General features: G+C 39.1%; 1 protein-coding gene across 1 annotated transcript in view; it reads right to left on the bottom strand.

Annotated features, from left to right (window-relative positions):
• The window catches only part of TMEM132E (transmembrane protein 132E), a 643,603-nt gene that overhangs the window by 106,037 nt on the left and 522,950 nt on the right, over positions 1 to 14,616 (bottom strand). Inside the window, exon 3 of the mRNA XM_089668454.1 lies at positions 10,869 to 11,009. Within this exon, the coding sequence (XP_089524580.1) occupies positions 10,869 to 11,009 (141 nt within the window). The remainder of the gene's footprint in view (positions 1 to 10,868; positions 11,010 to 14,616) is intronic.

The following is a 14,616-nucleotide window of genomic DNA, read 5'->3' as shown; positions in this document are numbered from 1 at the left end:
TATGTGAAGACTACCAGAGGATGATTAATTTACAATCTTCATTGCTCACTGAACCAGTCCCATCACCAGTGTATCTTGTCTGATATTATTACAATACAAGTTGCCAGCATTTGAGACATTTGACAATGAATGATAGTATATAACTAACCATCAGGGGGTTAGTATAATATTGAAATATAAGGGTTTTTTCTATATTTTTGTTATGCGCAAAATTTCATAGGCAGTTATATATGAGGAAGCAACATTGTGTCTTTTCAGATACTTGGCCAAGTTTATTTTAAACTGTGTTTTGCATACATTAATTGTTATTTGGATTATTAAATAAAATAATATATTGGGTTTTAATATTTAGCGGTATACTTTTTGATACACCTCTCCTCTTGTCTTTATAAGGTGGGTGTTTGTTAAGTCCACAAATCATTTTTTTGTCTGACAATGCTATGTTCACCAGCCAGGAAGTACAGGAGGCTGAACAAAGGGTGAACAAAAGAGTTCCTGTGGTTCCAGTAGTGCAGTTGTCAACAGAGGATGGGTGAGATTGGTATTTCCCAGGTAAGAGTCACTGGGACATGCAGATGGGTCAGTACTGGTGGCAGGCAGAGACATGGCCAGCAAATAGGAAAAGGGTTGGTCCAGGTAGCAGGCACAAACATGGTCAATAAACAGGCAAGGGCCAGTCCAGGCAGCAGTCAAAAAATCAGTCCAGGCAGCAGGCAAAAACATGGTTGATTAACAGGCCAGGGTCACTTCAAGCAAAAGGCAGAGATATGGTCAATATGCAGGCAAAAGATCAGTACATGTGACAGGCAGAAACATGGTCAATAAACAAGCCATGGTCGGTTCAGTAGACAGGCAGAGGCATGGTCAGCATGGTCAGTATATATACACCCTTCTGCACTCCAGAAGCTCCTGTGCAGCCGTTTATCTACTGAAAATTGGATGGACAGGAAGCTGTTAAAGAAAACCTGTATTGAAAGAAATACTGATCCTGCTTTGGCTGCCCTCCTTCCTGAAACCCAAGCATGTAGATACGGAAAGTCAGAATGAGGTCAGAACCCTAAATCTGCATACTTGTTCCAATCAGAGACCTAATATTTAAGTAACTGGATGTACAAACCAGTCAGACAGCCACCATATTTCCTTAGTGCAGGTCTCCTTTAATTTATTTATTTATTTCAGGTACTTATATAGCGCTGTCATTTACGCAGTACTTTACACATATATTGTACATTCACATCAGTCCCTAACCCTCAAGGAGCGTACAATCTAAGGTATAATGAAACCACTTCAAAAGTTACACTGTCTAATGACATTAAAGCCTATGTTTAATCAAAAGGTTAATTTCATATATCTATATTGTACCGCGCTCCAAAATTAATAAATCTAAGTGCTCTAAATAAATAAATAAATAATTATATATAACTAAAAATTCAATAATAATCTATATCCATAATACTTAAATTCATATTTGCATAATACTTGAATCCATGATAGAAGTGAAAAAATTCAATTAATATTGTAAATCAATACATAAAAAACTTCGTGCCTGAAAAACTATTTAAAAAAAATAATAATAATAAAAATAAATAAATAAATAAAATAAAATAAACTGGAAGAAAATTTTGTATGAATTAATAATAGTTCAGTTCATACGAATTGAGATGGTAATGTGAATCAATCTGACTGGCGTGGTAAGTCTATGTTCATGGCATGAACCTCTCTCTCCTTCCTCCTCTCCTTTCTCCTCAATTCAGCTTTTCTCAATTAGGACTTTCTCCTCTATCTGCTTGGCTTATTCCTGAGATTGTGCCTGGGCAAAAAGGGACCTGCTTTTATGGTCAGTATCCATTCATCTGAAAGTGGCAGCATAATAAGTAGAAACCTTAGGTGGGCCCAACCATGGTCAACCTGTTAGTAAATGTGGAATCGCGTCTGGCACATTTTTAGGTGCAATACCAGATATGTTTGCTAGGTGGCGCACAAGCACGGGCTTTGTCTGGGCGTTTTTCAGATATTAGTGAGTCACACGCCTTTCAGGAATATTAAGGGCTCCTAGACCCCCTTTACTTTTGTGAGACCTCCAAATGCTGTTTCCTCTTATATTTGGGTACCTCTTCTACTTACTCCTCTCACCGAATCCCCTGCATCCTGTTCTTCTGACAAATGTGCAAGGTTCATGCTGTGTATATATACACAGCATGAACCTTGCACATTTGTCAGAAGAACAGGATGCAGGGGATTCGGTGAGAGGAGTAAGTAGAAGAGGTACCCAAATATAAGAGGAAACAGCATTTGGAGGTCTCACAAAAGTAAAGGGGGTCTAGGAGCCCTTAATATTCCTGAAAGGCGTGTGACTCACTAATATCTGAAAAACGCCCAGACAAAGCCCGTGCTTGTGCGCCACCTAGCAAACATATCTGGTATTGCACCTAAAAATGTGCCAGACGCGATTCCACATTTACTAACAGGTTGACCATGGTTGGGCCCACCTAAGGTTTCTACTTATTATGCTGCCACTTTCAGATGAATGGATACTGACCATAAAAGCAGGTCCCTTTTTGCCCAGGCACAATCTCAGGAATAAGCCAAGCAGATAGAGGAGAAAGTCCTAATTGAGAAAAGCTGAATTGAGGAGAAAGGAGAGGAGGAAGGAGAGAGAGGTTCATGCCATGAACATAGACTTACCACGCCAGTCAGATTGATTCACATTACCATCTCAATTCGTATGAACTGAACTATTATTAATTCATACAAAATTTTCTTCCAGTTTATTTTATTTTATTTATTTATTTATTTTTATTATTATTATTTTTTTTAAATAGTTTTTCAGGCACGAAGTTTTTTATGTATTGATTTACAATATTAATTGAATTTTTTCACTTCTATCATGGATTCAAGTATTATGCAAATATGAATTTAAGTATTATGGATATAGATTATTATTGAATTTTTAGTTATATATAATTATTTATTTATTTATTTAGAGCACTTAGATTTATTAATTTTGGAGCGCGGTACAATATAGATATATGAAATTAACATCTATACACCTGGAGAGGGTGTAAAAAGTACCTGGCGATCTAAATATTTATTATTTAATTAAGCACGGTTATAGATTTATTAGTTGTTCACTTGATTCATAAATTCAATATTATTAGTAATTTCATACACAGAATTTATTGCTCTATAAGTAAGAAAACTTCTAGTGGCTCACAAGTATTTTATTAATTTGCAATTTTAATCAAAAGGTTATTTTAAAAAAAATCAGCACAAGGGACATTATGTAAAATCAGTGCAACATAGATATTGTGCTTCTAAATGCAGTGTTAACTGAAATCTTCAACTATCTGATTCACCTCAGAAGTGGCAATCTTCCAGTGCTGTTGAGATTAATAGAACTGAAGGACCTGTCATATACACTTGTCAAGGGACCAACTATGCCCATGCTTTCTGCCTCACTCCTCCATTCATAGCTGAATGAAATTAAATACAATCTATGAAGGGAGGACAAGTGGGTGAATGACAGACCTGCTAATGTTCAGCCTCTATGAATGGAGGAAGTGGGCGGAAAGGGCAGGCATAGTTGGCACTCATTTCAAGTGCAATTGACAGGTCCCTCAGCTACATTAAAACCCAAGGAAATGGAAGACTACTGCTGCGGGGACGCGGGGGGGGGGGGGGTTGTTCAGGGGAATGAAGGTCTCATCTAAAACCTCAGCCAGCAAACACTTCTCATTGAATGTAAGTAATGTCCCATTAAAAAAGCGACTTTTAGACTAAACGTAGGACTTAATTAGATAGCCTAACATTAGAAGTAATTTAATTTAAATAAAAGGAAGAAAAGAGCTGTACTGAGGAAATATAGAGGTCTGTCTGCTTGTCTTGTGCATCTAGTTGCTGTAATAATAGGTCTCTGATTTGGAACAAGAATGCAGACTTCCTATAACTTTAAAATGATGTACCCTATTACAACTGCTGCTGTTGTACCCCAAATGTAGGTACATTTATTGTGTGCTAAATTATCCCATCAGTAGTCTATAATCATGTTATAAAGTGCAACTTATTGTACTCTATAATACGAGCAACTAACATGGTTGGATATCTGTACAATTCCTGATTAATATCAATAATGTAAAGGATAAGTTCACTTAAAAAAATAATAAATGCACATTTTTTTAAGGTATTTTTTTTTTGAGCCTGTAAACCATTGAATCAGCGATCATCTGAACGCTGGTATCATGCAGGTCTCCTACCAACTGTCAGTTTAATCTGTGTGTTCGCACTCTATGAATGAATGACGCGTCCATATGGGCGAAGCCCCACACATCCGCACTGTTTTCAAAAAGTGACAGCTAGTACGGGAAATTTCTCCCCATTCTGCTGTCACAGTGAGAAGGGGGATCAGGCAGCAGATGCAGCTGTAGGAAGATGTTATATGTTCCACCCTAACGACAGGTGGAACATGTAACATGTTACATAGTTAGTCTGGCTGAAAAAAGACAAACGTCCATCCAGTTCAACCATAAAAAAAAAGTTTTAATCCTACACCCACAGTTGATCCAGAGGAATGCAAAAAACCCAGCAAAGCATGATCAAATTTTCTCCTGCAGGGGAAAAAATTCCTTCCTGATCCCTCGAGAGGCAATTGGATATTCCCTGGATCAATTTTACCTACAAATGTTAGTATCCTGTTATATTCTCTGTATCCAAGAAAGAATCCAGGCCTTTTTTAAAGCAATCCACTGAGCTGGCCAGAACCAACTCTTGAGGGAGTCTATTCCCCATTTTCACAGCTCTTACTGTGAAGAAACCTTTCCATATTTGAAGATTAAATTTATTTTCCTCCAGATGTAAAGAGTGCCCCCTTGTCCTCTGTGTTGACCTCAGGGTGAATAGCTCTACACCGAGTTCACTATATGAACCACTGATGTATTTATACATGTTGATCATATACTCCTTAATCTCCTCTTCTCGAGAGAGAATAAATTCAGTTCCTCTAATCATTCCTCATAGCTGAGATCCTCCATGCCTCGTATCAGTTTGGTAATCATCAGTTCCCCAATGTTCTTTTTGTGAATCGGTGCCCAAAATTGAACTGCATATTCCAGATGAGGACTTACTAATGATTTGTACAGGGATAGAATGATATGGAGTCTATACCTCTTTTAATACAACAGAGGATTTTGCTTGTTTTAGAAACCAAAGCTTGGTATTGCATGCCATTATTAAGCTTGTGATCTACCAGAACTCCCAGATCCTTCTCCACCATTGATTCCCCCAGTTGTACTCCCCATAGTATGTATGATGCAAGCATATTCTTAGCCCCCAAGTGCATCACCTTACATTTATCAACATTAAACCTCATTTGCCACATAGTTGCCCAATTAAACAGTGCATTGAGGTCGGCTTGTAAGTTGGAGACATCCTGTAAGGACGTTATTGCACTGCACAGCTTGGTGTCATCTGCAAAGACTGAAATGGGATTTTTAATCATAGACCTTATGTCGTTTATAAATATATTAAAAAGTAAGGGTCCCAACACTGAACCTTGGGGTACATCACTGACAACCCTAGACCATTCAGAGTATGAATCATTAACCACTACTCTCTGAATACGATCATTTAGCCAGTTTTCTATCCATTTACATACAGATTTTTACAAGCCTGTAGACTTTACCTTACACATTAGCCGTGTGTGGGGAACTGTGTCAAACGCTTTTGCAAAATCCAAGTATACCATGTCCACCGCCACCCCTCTGTCCAAGGCTTTGCTCACCTCTTCATAACAAGAAATCATGTTTGTTTGACAACTTCTGTCTTTCATGAATCCACGATCTCTGTTGCTTAAAATATATTTTTTCCAGCAAGAACTCATCTATGTGGTCTTTTATTAAACTCTCCAGTATCTTCCCAACTATGGATGTTAAACTAACAGGTCTATAATTATTTGGTAAAGATTTTGACCCCTTTTTAAATATAGGGACCACATTGGCCTTACGCCAATTCAGTGGTACTATGCGAGTCATTAAAAAGTCCCTAAAAATAAGAAACAATGGCTTTGAAATGACAGAGCTCAATTCTTTAGGGATCCATGGGGGTATGCCATCTTGTCCAGGTGCTTTATTCACCTTTATTCTGTCTCAGTATTTCTGGATCATATCAATTGTGAGCCAATGTCTCCCATTTCTGTGTTGTGTTTATCGATGCCAATATTCCCTCCCAGTCTGTCTTGGAGAGCAGCTCTCAGCCCTGAAAATTAGCTCTCTTAAAGTTGAGCTTTTTTTATTTTTCCCATATGAGCTTGATGTTTACAACTAACAATAAATTAAATCATGTTATGGTCACTGCTACCCAGATGTTCTTTTATATGGACATTTGTAATACGCTCTTCATAGTTTGAGATTACCAGGTCCAGCAGAGCATGATTCCTAGTTGGGGCCTCTATAAAATTGTCCTGTAGTTCCCAAAGGTGAAATTATCCCTTAAAGATGTGACATAGACACAGTTGTTATGACTGTATTTACTTTTGAAAAGTGAGCGCATCAACAAATATAATAGCTCCACACAGAAAAATATCATTGGACAACTCGCAATCTACATTCACTTCACAAATGTTTTTAAGTAGACAGTATTGTAAGCTTGGTGACATGACTGTGTGAGGCTGTAGTGGCATTCATTGTTTTCAATAGAAAGTCCTAGCAACTGTTGTGAAGCTTGCAGGTGTACTAAACACATTCTACACAAATATCTGTAATAGGTTTCATCAAATGATGGCAATTTAAGCCATGGGGCAGTCACAACATCTGACTGTCGTATGCAGCTTCATTGTCATGCACAAATGTGCACACATGTTTTAGGCCTTTTGGTGTGCCATACATGTTGTATGACAGCTGGGTTGCTAACTAGCAAATGCTCCTTAAGTCTAGGTTCACACCTATGCAGGTTGCGTTTTGTGCATTTCTGCATTGCGTTTTACGTTTTTGCACTTCTGGTTTTGCCATGTTTTTGATGAGTTTTGCAGGGTTTTTTCATTTTTTTAATTTTTCTTGTTGCTAGGCAGATTGTAAACGCAAAACACACCAAAAACGTATCAAAAATACGGCAAAAAAACTGCAAAAACACAGCAAAAATGCAATACATGCTTTTTTGAAGCATTCCCATTGAAGTCTATAGACCCAAAAATGCAACGTTTTGCATTCAAAAAAGTCTCTGACCGTTTCCAAAAACCGCACAGGGTGAAAACGCAGAGATGTGAACCTGTTCCATAGGACAGGTTAAATGGACTGTACTGCATTTCTGCAAAACGCTGCAAAAAACGCATAGTTGTGAACCTAGGGCAACATATGCTCATTTTAATTCCTCGTGCTAGCAACTACTTTGAAGTTGATCCTAGTTTGCATTTGCTGTTGCTGTATGACTTATTTCCAGTGTGATCCAGGAAATATTTTTCTCTGCCTAGCTCTAGCTTCCATTCTGTAACATTACAGTACCCCACCCCCCAAATCATCTGTACACTTAGCATTAATCCTACCACCACTCTATAGGACTGACCACTACAGTGTCTCTCACCGTCTCCATCAGCCCAGCTGCTATTGCACCAACCACCGGTAGAGCCTGCAGGTCATCTCTCATATACACAGATGAGCTTGTTTTATTACTTCCTTTAGCCATATCTGTTACACTTCGCTATGCAAGCTGGTTCCTGACATCATCATGCTGAAGCTGACGCCGACGTTACGCCTTAACGTGCGTTCCAGACGCCATCCTAGTAAGGTTACACATGCCAGCCAGCTTCTTCTTCCTATCGCCACGTTACTCCTGGCCGCAGACACGGATGTCCGAAGCTGGAACACAGCCATTCCTCAACTCTCTTGGAAAATGTACCCAATACATGCCTGTTTTACTACTGTTACATGTGAGTTTTCCTATATTTGGTATTTATTAAAGTGGTTCTGCTGCACTTAAGGCGCTTCTTTTCTTTCTCATCACACAGAGTTCTGCTACGATACTTTATGAAGCTTGCCCAAAGTGCCCCATGGACCTTCCTGTTTGAATCTATTGGACTTTATAGACTTTTTATAATCAGTTTGGTCAACTGGTGGTAGAGTATGCACTGATTATCTTTTCATTAATCCTAAAATAAGCTATTATTAACTACTCTACCCCACCCCAATACTAAGCACTTAACCCTTGACTTGTCACTTAATAGTTAGCACCCACTCCCTCACCTAGTTTACTCTAACAGTTAACTCTTAGGCTTTAAATTAAACTCATAACACCTAATCTCTCCACCAACCCCTAAACCCTTACAGCTAATCTAACCTCAAAACCAGATGCAGGCAAATATTACCTCTCCAGCTGTTGAGCATTGCAAGACTTTGACAACAATAACCTTTCCTTCCAGGGGCAGAGGCACGGTGGGACTTGTAGTTCTGCTCTAAACTAAACCCTAACACTATTTAACCACTATTTTGCATGCTTATCTCTTTCTCCACCAAAATTGCACAGCGCTGGAACCACACATTGCTGAGATCTGGGCACCAGAACAAACTGATCTCACTCCTGTCTCTTGTGCCCTGTCCTTGTTCTGTCTGTACTTTGCTCTGGCTGTGATTTCAGACTCTTATTTCTGCTCTCCATTCCTGCTCTCATTCTCAGCCAGTGGGTTTTTGACATTTGGCTTGAGCTAAACTATGAGTCTGTTCTCTCTTTGGCTCAGTTTATTTTTTCTCTGATAATTTCCCTGCTCTGTCTTGTCTGTCTGGTCTGTCTTTCTACCCTGTTCAGATCCAATAATCTGGTCACTTTTGTGGTACAGAGGCATGTAAACTTTCCTGAAGCATGACTGCTAAAAGTGAAGCAAGGTTCATCAGTCGTCACTGGGCCAGAACAAACAGACAATCTTTGCAATAAGTCGTTACAAAAACAAGTAAAATGAAAGTGTACTGCTGAGCTAATGTTAGACCTTAGACCAGGGATGTCAAACTGGCGGCTCTGCAGCTGTTGTGAAACTACAAGTCCCATCTTGCCTCTGCCTTTGGAAGTCATGCTTGTAACTGTCAATCTTGCAATGCCTCACAGAACTTGTAGTTTGGAAACAGCTGGAGGGCCACCAGTTTGACACCTGTGCCTTGCACTATCCAAAAAACAACGGTGGTTCATTTTGTAGGAAATTTGCCCCAAAGCTTAGTGAATAAGGTGAAGCTCTGGTGACTTCCAACATCCAATTATGTGCAAGCAAAAATTTTGTTTTAACCTTCAGGTGATTGAGTAACCTTTGCAAAAGTGAAACTGCCCCAAATTCACTTGATTCAAATTCCCTTGCAAAGTACAACTTCCCTTGTAACGAGAACAGCCTATTTGCCTTTAGTAAATCAACCCAAGTGTCACTGTAATACACTAGAGGACAGAGTATTTGGTAAGGTAATTAAACCGTATAAGTTAACTATTTTCTCTGTTAAACTGGAAGTTGTTTGCAGCACACCTTCACTGCCGTGCTCCACAGGATGTGATTTAGACAAAATGGGGGCCTAAGTAAATGTAAACTGGGGATCCCATATTCAAAGTATTACAACTCCATGCACCTGCTGTTATACTGCAATCTGGGGCTCTGGAGAGCAAGAAGGTCCTAGGCAATTGCTGAAGTCAACCCTATGCAAACTTCAGCCCTGCTTCTCCATATGTTTAAAAGAAGAAGCATGGGCTTTAGAAAAAAACAAAACAAAACCTCATACTCACCTAGATGTATCAATCTGATGCTGCTTCTGTCCCCAGCTGGCTCTGCACAGAGAACTGAGTGATATAACACTGTGATTGCTCAGTGCTACCCTCTGCTCTGAGCAGAAAGCTGTGACTGTCAGCCTCCTGCTCTCTGCTCTGCCCCTCTAGCGCTCACTGGAGCATTGGGCTATGGAGGGGGGGATGTGGCTGGAAAAGGCTCTCAGTGGCTTGCTGAGAGGCTAAGCTAGCTGCTGGTCCAGGCTTCTGAATGGATCCTGACCATGTGGTCAGGATATTTTCAGAGCCTGGATTGGCTCTGAGACATCAGCTGGCAGCGGGCTTTAGCCTGCTGTTAGCTGAAAATGGGACACAGGAGTGCAGAACTAAATGATCTCCTGTGATCCATAAGAGAATACAGCTGAAAAAGCTTTGGCTTCTCCTTTAATAAATATACAGTAACTTTGTAAATCATATTGTACTTGCATGCTTGCCTGTCATATACTGTCTACAGTTTTTTAATGTGTATTGTGGAGCTTTTCTTATTTTTATATTGCTATAGCATTGTTTTAGAAGCGATGTATAGTATAACACATTGGGGTTGATTTAATAAAACTGGAGAGTACAAAAAATGGTGCAGCTGTGAATGGTAGCCAATCAGCTTTTAACTTCAGCTTGTTCAATTAGGCTTTGGCAAAAAAACTGGAAGCTGATTGGTTTTGCGCTCACCAGTTTTAGTAAATCAACCCCATTGGCCTGATAGAGATCCGACTTGAAGCTGACTATTAGGAGCCTATGAGTTGATGCTCTTCACCCCTCACTCATCTGCTGACTTTAGCAACCTATGGGAGAATTGAGTGCTAACTTTTAGTGGGATATGGCAATTTTTATGTACCCATAATGACTATTTTTTGTACAGAAAAGTACAATTATTAACAGTTTATTTCTTTTAATTCATGTTTGTTTGGTATTTAAACATTGGTTAATTTCACAGGCAGATATTTGTGCCTTAGTCATTAGTTTGTTTGTCTTTTTCACTTAATTTGCTAAGCAGTTTGCATAGTTTAATGTGATTTAACAAGCATCATTGTTTCAACAAAAAAGTAGTATATTTCCATAATATGCTGAATATGTTTTAAATAATTCTATACCTGGGTGGCAACCCTTGAACCTTTGACACATCTATGGTAGCTGTTGAATGTTTTCCTCCGGTCAGAAGCTCTGAGTTGACGAACCACTGAGGATCCCGGGACCTGGTGCTTTGGAGATTTATCCCTTTCTTAGCTTTCACCCTGTACAGAACAAAGAGAAAGGAGAATATTAATGAAGAAGGCCCTATTTCCAGCTGAGAGTCTATTGATTCCATAGCAGCTTCATCCTCTGGTCTGTTCATTCTTGATATCACTAACTAAAGTAACCAACACTCTGTAAATTAGTTATACTACACAGATGTTCTGCCTGGGATGTCTAAGAAACTGAAATATATTATTTTCTCTGAAATGTTGTAAGATCTTATTTGACTTTGTTCAAAGTTGTTTCACAGTTTGCCCTTTCAATTAACCATTTCCTTCAGGCAGCAACAGCTGTACCTAAAAAAGTGTGATAAAACCTCTATGTGTAGCAAAAAAATAACTGCACCAAGCATAAAATGTGTCTTACTAGATTAGAATAGTTTTGATGTGATTGTGTGCATCCTAGGATTTTTTCTATCCTGTTTATGTGAGAGTTCATTGTAGACATCAATGAAGTTAAAAAAGGGCAAGGAGTAGAGGAGATAGAAGAAGGGAAGGAGGGGGCGACTTGGATCACTGCCAAGGAGTGTGAGACCTTCTGAATGAGCATGGGTAAAAATGAGTTCTATCATTGTAGTGCACAGGAGAACACAGTTTCAATGGGAAAGCCTCTAAATAGAAAATAAAGACTATGCAGTCAATTTTAGATATACGTACTATTTAATAAGAAGTTATGTATTCATGCTACATACAAAGTGTTGGGATCCCTTTTGATGTCATCATAGAACATTAACATGAAGCAAATATTCCTTTACAAGTGTCACAACCAATATGTTGGTGAATTCATTTACTGTAATGATAGATATGAGATTAATCCTAGCCATACAAAATGCAACTTCCACCAATGACATTGATAGCTCAAACCCTCTGGAATGCTGTTTTCAGTATATTTCACCAAATTACTTCCTGCAAAACATCTCAGGCCTCTCAAATTGCTCCCTTATCTATTTTACCTGGATCGATTTCTTGTATCAAGAAGGGTTATCTCTGTTGTTTTTAGTTTGTGTGGTGATATTGTGCCATTGGAAATCTTCAGTAAGTCCTACTGTTGCTGAATAGGCTAAGGAAATGTGCCGTGCCAATAAAAATGGAAAATCTGACTACTCAATTGCATTATAGACACAAAATTCACTTTGGCTGTTATATATGCACTCAGAAAATGTCAAATCCTATGGATATGTTAGGCTTGATAATCCTAGGTAACAGCATTGCCCATTTTGGGTGATGTTGCTCAGTTGCATGTCCAGTTTGTTGCACAATCCTTTCTTGACCCTTATTGCTCCTCTTTCCTCTTTTTTTTATCTTTTCTTTCATCTTTTGCCAACCTCCTTTTCATACACCTGGCCTCTTAGGTGTCATCTGAGATAATATTTGATGCCTATTTGCAGTTTAAATGAATATGTCTCATAAAGACAATTGGTTGGGCCTTCTCACATATCTTCCTTCCCTCTTACTAGACACTTGTTGGCTGTAGGATATATTGTCCTTGTGATGTAATTGCATTTGTAATCTTAAAAACTTATCTGCATACCATAACTTGCCCCAGGTATGACATTGGGGGGAAATTACTAGGACTGGTGAATGCAAAATCTGGTGCAGCTCTGCATAGAAACCAATCAACTTCCAGTTTTTATTGCCAAATATTAATTACACAAGCTGAAGTTAGAAGCTACCATGGCTTCCATTCTGAGTGCTCCAGTTTTAGTAAATCCCCCACCCCCTTGCAACTCTTTTTCTTGCTTATCCTAATGAAAATAAAAATACTTGAAATGTTACAAATCCCTGATTACTTGTATCAGTAGTCAGGAATGTTGGATGTTAAATTGTATCGTTACAAAAAAAACTTGAGTTTTGGACAGAATGAGGAAATGTTCCCTTTCATTTATTTATTTTTTTTCTGTGTCACCGTTGGGGAGACTTACATCTATTCCAGTCAGGGCCATGGATAAGGGGGTACCACCAGTCCTCCTGTAAGGGGCCTAGGCAGATGGGGGGATTGGATGTGAGCAGGGAGGGTGATTGGCACATCTGGGGGGGGGAATTAATGGAACCAATCCCCTGTATTGCTTTTATCTGCTGAAAGATGGCTGCTTCTCCTTTTGCTGGCCTTTAGCTGCTGCAAAGGGAGCCATACAGGGGATTAGTTCCAGTAATGCTCCCCCCCCCCCCCGCTGCACCCATCACCCTCCCTGTGCACCACCTCTTTCCCTCTGCTGCCCATGCTCCCATTGTTTCCCTCCCCCGCAGTGCTGTCAGCTTCCCTCCTTTCCTTTCCACAGGCAGCTGCACACAGCACACAATAGGATCCTTTAGGACAGAGAGTGGGGAAGAGCACTTCCTTTCCTAAATGAACAGCACTGATCACTCACTGTGTTCCTTCATAACTGAAGCATAGTAAACTGTGATATTTTGGGGGGAGCTGTCAGGTTTGCTGTATGAGGACCCATTGTTTCTAGCAGCAGGCCTGATTCTAGTTATCATGAGGAAATAGTACTGTTAAGATCCGTCACCAGAACAGAGGTTAAATTGAAATTTCACAATGGGGTGACAACTTTCCAAAGTAGATTTTCCCTTGTTTTGATAAGATTTTGTCTCACTTCGTGTCATATCAGTTCAGGAGAAATTCCTCCAAACCAGCACTAAACACAAACTGAAAGGAGTTCTAAACCTTTGCTACTATCTAAAACAAGACAACAGTGCTTTGCAGAATTCAACCTTAACTTACAAGATCTACGATGTGACAGTTAATTTAGGGAATCAAATGAACAAAATTATTAGAAACTGATAGTGTAAATAAGATGATATTTTTGTTGGCAAGAACTGAATATCTAATAGGTCATTTATCACTTATCTCTATGAAGTCACTCCCTCACTAGCCCAGACAGCCAGATGTTGCTCAGCCCCTTCTTGGAGATTCTGTAGCTTTCCAGACCAGAGATAAGGCTCAATTTAGAAAGCTATGACACCAGGATAAGGATCCTTCTTTTCTAAAAAGTGACAATTATTTGCAGATTTTACATTTGAATGACCAAATATAAAGATCCTTATCCCTGTATAAAGTCTTGTGAATTTAGCTTATACAGTAACACCCTTTAGGATAGTCACTTCCAAGGTGATTCAGCCACAGGAAATATGTCACCAATGGCAGAGTCACCATTGCAATCTTATATTAGCCTAACAGATTAGTACAATAGCATTATGAACAGATACAAAAGTGTACAAGATTACTCCGTTCAGGAGAAATTCCCCCAAACCAGCACTAAACACAAATTGAAAGGAGTTCTAAACCTTGGCCACTGTCTAAAACAAGACAACAGTGCTTGGCAGAATTCCACTTCAGCAAACAAGATCTAGGATGTGACAGTTAGTTTAAGGAATCAAATGAGCAAAATTATTAGAGACTGATAGCGTAAATAAGATGAGATTCTTGTTGCCAAAAACTGGATATCTAACAGGTCACTTACTTATCTCTATGAAGTCACTCTGTAGCTTTCAAGACCAGAGATAAGGCTCAAAAATAAGGCTTGCAAGGCTATGGCACCAGGATAAGGATCCTTATTTTCAAAAAAGTGACAATTATTTGCAGATTTTACATTTGAAGGACCAA

This window comes from Staurois parvus, unplaced genomic scaffold (assembly GCF_062004578.1).
Source record: "Staurois parvus isolate SC_StPar_1 unplaced genomic scaffold, SC_StPar_1.0 ptg000058l, whole genome shotgun sequence".
Taxonomy (NCBI): domain Eukaryota; kingdom Metazoa; phylum Chordata; class Amphibia; order Anura; family Ranidae; genus Staurois; species Staurois parvus.
Note: the sequence above shows the minus strand (reverse complement) of the source record. Positions and strands in the feature narration are given on the sequence as shown.